This window comes from Cebus imitator, unplaced genomic scaffold, assembly GCF_001604975.1.
Source record: "Cebus imitator isolate Cc_AM_T3 unplaced genomic scaffold, Cebus_imitator-1.0 Scaffold159, whole genome shotgun sequence".
Lineage (NCBI taxonomy): Eukaryota > Metazoa > Chordata > Mammalia > Primates > Cebidae > Cebus > Cebus imitator.
This window is the reverse complement of record NW_016107474.1, coordinates 4,941,293-4,944,698: the sequence shown is the minus strand read 5'-3', so window position 1 is coordinate 4,944,698 and position 3,406 is coordinate 4,941,293. Positions and strand designations below refer to the sequence as shown.

At 41.7% G+C, this 3,406-nt stretch overlaps 1 protein-coding gene across 1 annotated transcript in view; it reads right to left on the bottom strand.

Moving 5' to 3' along the window:
* The window catches only part of MAP1LC3B (microtubule associated protein 1 light chain 3 beta), a 10,763-nt gene that overhangs the window by 1,547 nt on the left and 5,810 nt on the right, over nt 1-3,406 (bottom strand). Inside the window, exons 2-3 of the mRNA XM_017543589.2 lie at nt 2,588-2,643; nt 295-432 (exon numbers count right to left, since the gene is read on the bottom strand). Coding sequence (XP_017399078.1) covers nt 295-432; nt 2,588-2,643 — 194 coding nt within the window. The remainder of the gene's footprint in view (nt 1-294; nt 433-2,587; nt 2,644-3,406) is intronic.

Here is a 3,406-nt window from a genome sequence, read left to right as displayed (position 1 = left end):
ATTCCAGGGACACTTAAAAAAAAAAAAAAAAAAAAAAAAATTATATATATAATCTAAAAAAAAGAAACAGTTTACAGTTTTATTAAGTTGAAATGGTTTTAATCAGAACTGAATCTTAAATTTGGCTGAAAAAGATTTTTTTTAAGGATTTCAACCAGAACTAAAGATTTATCTGTAAGTTTCATAAAGAATGAGAAGTGCTGCCTTCAGCAACACATACACTAAAATTGGAACGATACAGAGAAGATTAGCAAATTTAAAATTAAAAAAAAAAAAAGAATGAGAAGTTACTCAAAGGAAATATAAAACAAAGGTGACTGAATACCTAATTATCTTGATGAGCTCACTCATGTTGACATGGTCAGGTACAAGGAACTTCGTTTTATCCAGGACAGGAAGCTGCTTCTCACCCTTGTATCGTTCTATTATCACCTAGAAAAGAAGCCAGAAGTGAATTTTAAAATAGTCATCAGGCCAGGCACAGTGGCACACGTCTGTAATCACAGCACTTAGAGGCTGAGTGAGGCGAACAGACGACCTGAGGTCAGGAGTTTGAGACCAGCCTGGTCAACACGGTAAAATCCTGTGTCTACTAAAAATACAAAAATTAGCCAGGTGTGGCAGCAGCTGCCTGCAATTCTAGCTATTCCAGATGCTGAGACAGGAGAACCGCTTGAACCTGGGAGATCCCACCACTGCACTCCAGGGATAGAGTGAGACTGTCTTCAAATAATAAAATAGTCATCAACAATGAAAAATATAGATAAAATGCCTCCTATGTTCTAACTGGCACATGCCAAAATGGGCTTTTTTTTGTTTTTGAGACGACGTCTCGCTCTATTGCCCAGGGTGGAGTGCAGTGGCGTGATCTTGGCTCACTGCAACCTTGGCCTCCAGGGTTCAAATGATTCTCCTGCCTTCAACCTCCTGAGTGGCTGGAACTACAGGTATGTGCCACCACGCCCAGCTAATTTTTGTATTTTTAGTAGAGAGGGGTTTCACCATATTGGTCAAGCTGGTCTTGAACTCCTGACCTTGTGATCCACCCGCCTCAGCATCCCAAAGTGTGAGATTACAGGCATGAGCCACCATGCCCAGCCCAAAATGGGCTTTAAAACAGCATTCATTAGTTTCCTCAAAGCTTTCCTGTGAAGAGCAACCATTTGCTAGCTTAGACATTCACCATTTACAAAATATGGAAGAGAGATGATATGGCTGCCACCAGGTAGGAAGAGGGGGAAGACACTTTGTTATGTGTCCTTTCATTCTGTTTGATTTTGGAACCATGAAAAATATATACCTAGTCAGAAAAAGACCTCAAGCCTTACAGAAGCAGAGAGGCTAGGGGCCAGCTTCAAGCACAAAACATCTGAAACTCCGTCAATTCCAATACTACCATTTCCTGAGATGAGGCTGAAGTTCTAATGAACGTAAATGCCTGTGTTTTAATAAATGTGTAAGTTGTTAATTATGGTAATATGCTCAATGTTTTTCCATACTAGAGACTTGTCTACTTGACATGAGAAAAATTTTAAGTATTTGACAAGGCAAGCAGAGACCATTATTAGCTGGTTCTAGGGACAAAGTTTGTGCATAATGACCTGGTACTTTCATTTTGATACAGTATTTCTTTAAATCAGGTTAAAAATACAAGTATTTGAACTATACAGGGAACAAAAATAGTTTCCATATTATGAATTTAAATTAATCCATTAGCTCCTCACCATACTTCCTTTCCATGGAGCAAAATTTTTTGTTTTTTTAGTTCTAGGCTGCTGTAATATCTGACCACAGATGGGCCTTTGAGTCTCATTAGCTTCTGTGTTTACTGAGTGCTGCAGACACCTTTATATACATTAATTCTTCTACCCTGTCACAACAAAGAGAAGTTGAATGCCAGGAATGAGCAATCTTTACATGCTTCTTTGGGAAACAAAAATGTGTATCTGTACATTGTTCCATTGTGTGAGACCTACATAAGGTTCTGTGTAAGGCTGAATCAAGCTGTCATCACCCTCCCTGTTAAGTTTGAGAGTTTTATCTAGCGGGCATGTTCAGACGTGTGATAGCCACAAGGAAATATCAGTGTGTAGACCCCACCTACTTGAGTTTAAGTGGTGGCAGAAATTAGAGGCAGTATGGCAATCTTGGGTCCTGAGGCCAGCCAGCGGCTCATGCCTATAATCCCAACGCTCTGAGAGATCAAGGTGGAGGACCACTTGAGCCCAGGAGTTTGAGATCAGCCTGGGTAACATAGCAAGACCCTGTCTCTACAAAAAAAAATTAGCCATGTGTGGTGACCTGCACCTCTAGTCCCAGCTAACGTAAGGGGCTGAGGAAGGAGGATTGCTTGAGTACAAGGTGGCTGAGACTGCAGTGAGCTATGATCTCACCACTGTACTCCAGCCTGGGAAACAGAGTGAGGCCCTGTCTCTTAAAACAAGGATACCTCCCTCTAGGTTGTGAAACTCACACCATGAGTTTGCCTGTCTGGTGATTCCTGTAGAAACCCCCGTCAAGTGGATGTACTTACGCAGTGTTCTCCTCTGTGTACATTCTTGACTAAAACCAAGGCCTGAGTACCTACCGGGATTTTGGTTGGATGCTGCTCTCGAATAAGTCGGACATCTTCTACTCTTTGTTCTGCAATGAAAGGAAGAGATAGAAGCCATTAATTATTAAGGGCCAGACAGCTTCTTACCAGCGCTACTGCTGGCCTTACATCCGAGTTCAGCTGTCCTTAGCTGTGGCATAGCAGAACAGTGAAGACACCTTTCCTAGAACACAAAACACTTCACATCTGATAAAGATTTGTATCTAAGGCCAAAGGCAATATAACAAACATAGCTCTATCAGGTGATAGGACACAGACCAGGAATATGGGACTAGTTTAAAGGAACTGGGAGCCCAAGTTTGCAGTCATACAAGGCAGATTCATGCATAAGATTCCCAATCCTTCCTCCAAAGACCAATACCACCTGTAATAGTCACTTCAACTTGTGTTGATTTTCCATAGTTTAAGTTGGAAATGGAATCTATTATATCCATTACAAATCAGGAAATGCAATATTCTCTTATAACTTCCAGCTTTTTAATGATATGGGCCTAAGAGAAAAGAAACTGCTCAAGAAGACGGAATATGAGGCTGGGCACAATGGCTCACACCTGTAATCCCGGCACTTTGGGAGGCTGAGGTGGGCAGAGTCAGGAGTTCAAGATCAGCCTGGCCAACACGGTGAAACCCCATCTCTACTAAAAAAAAACAAAACAAAAATTAAGCTGGGTTCAATGGCACATGCCTGTAATCCCAGCTACTTGGGAGGCTGAGGCAGGAGAATTGCTTGATCCTGGGACACGGAGGTTGCAGTGAGCAGAGATCATGCCACTACACTCCAGCCTGGCCAAC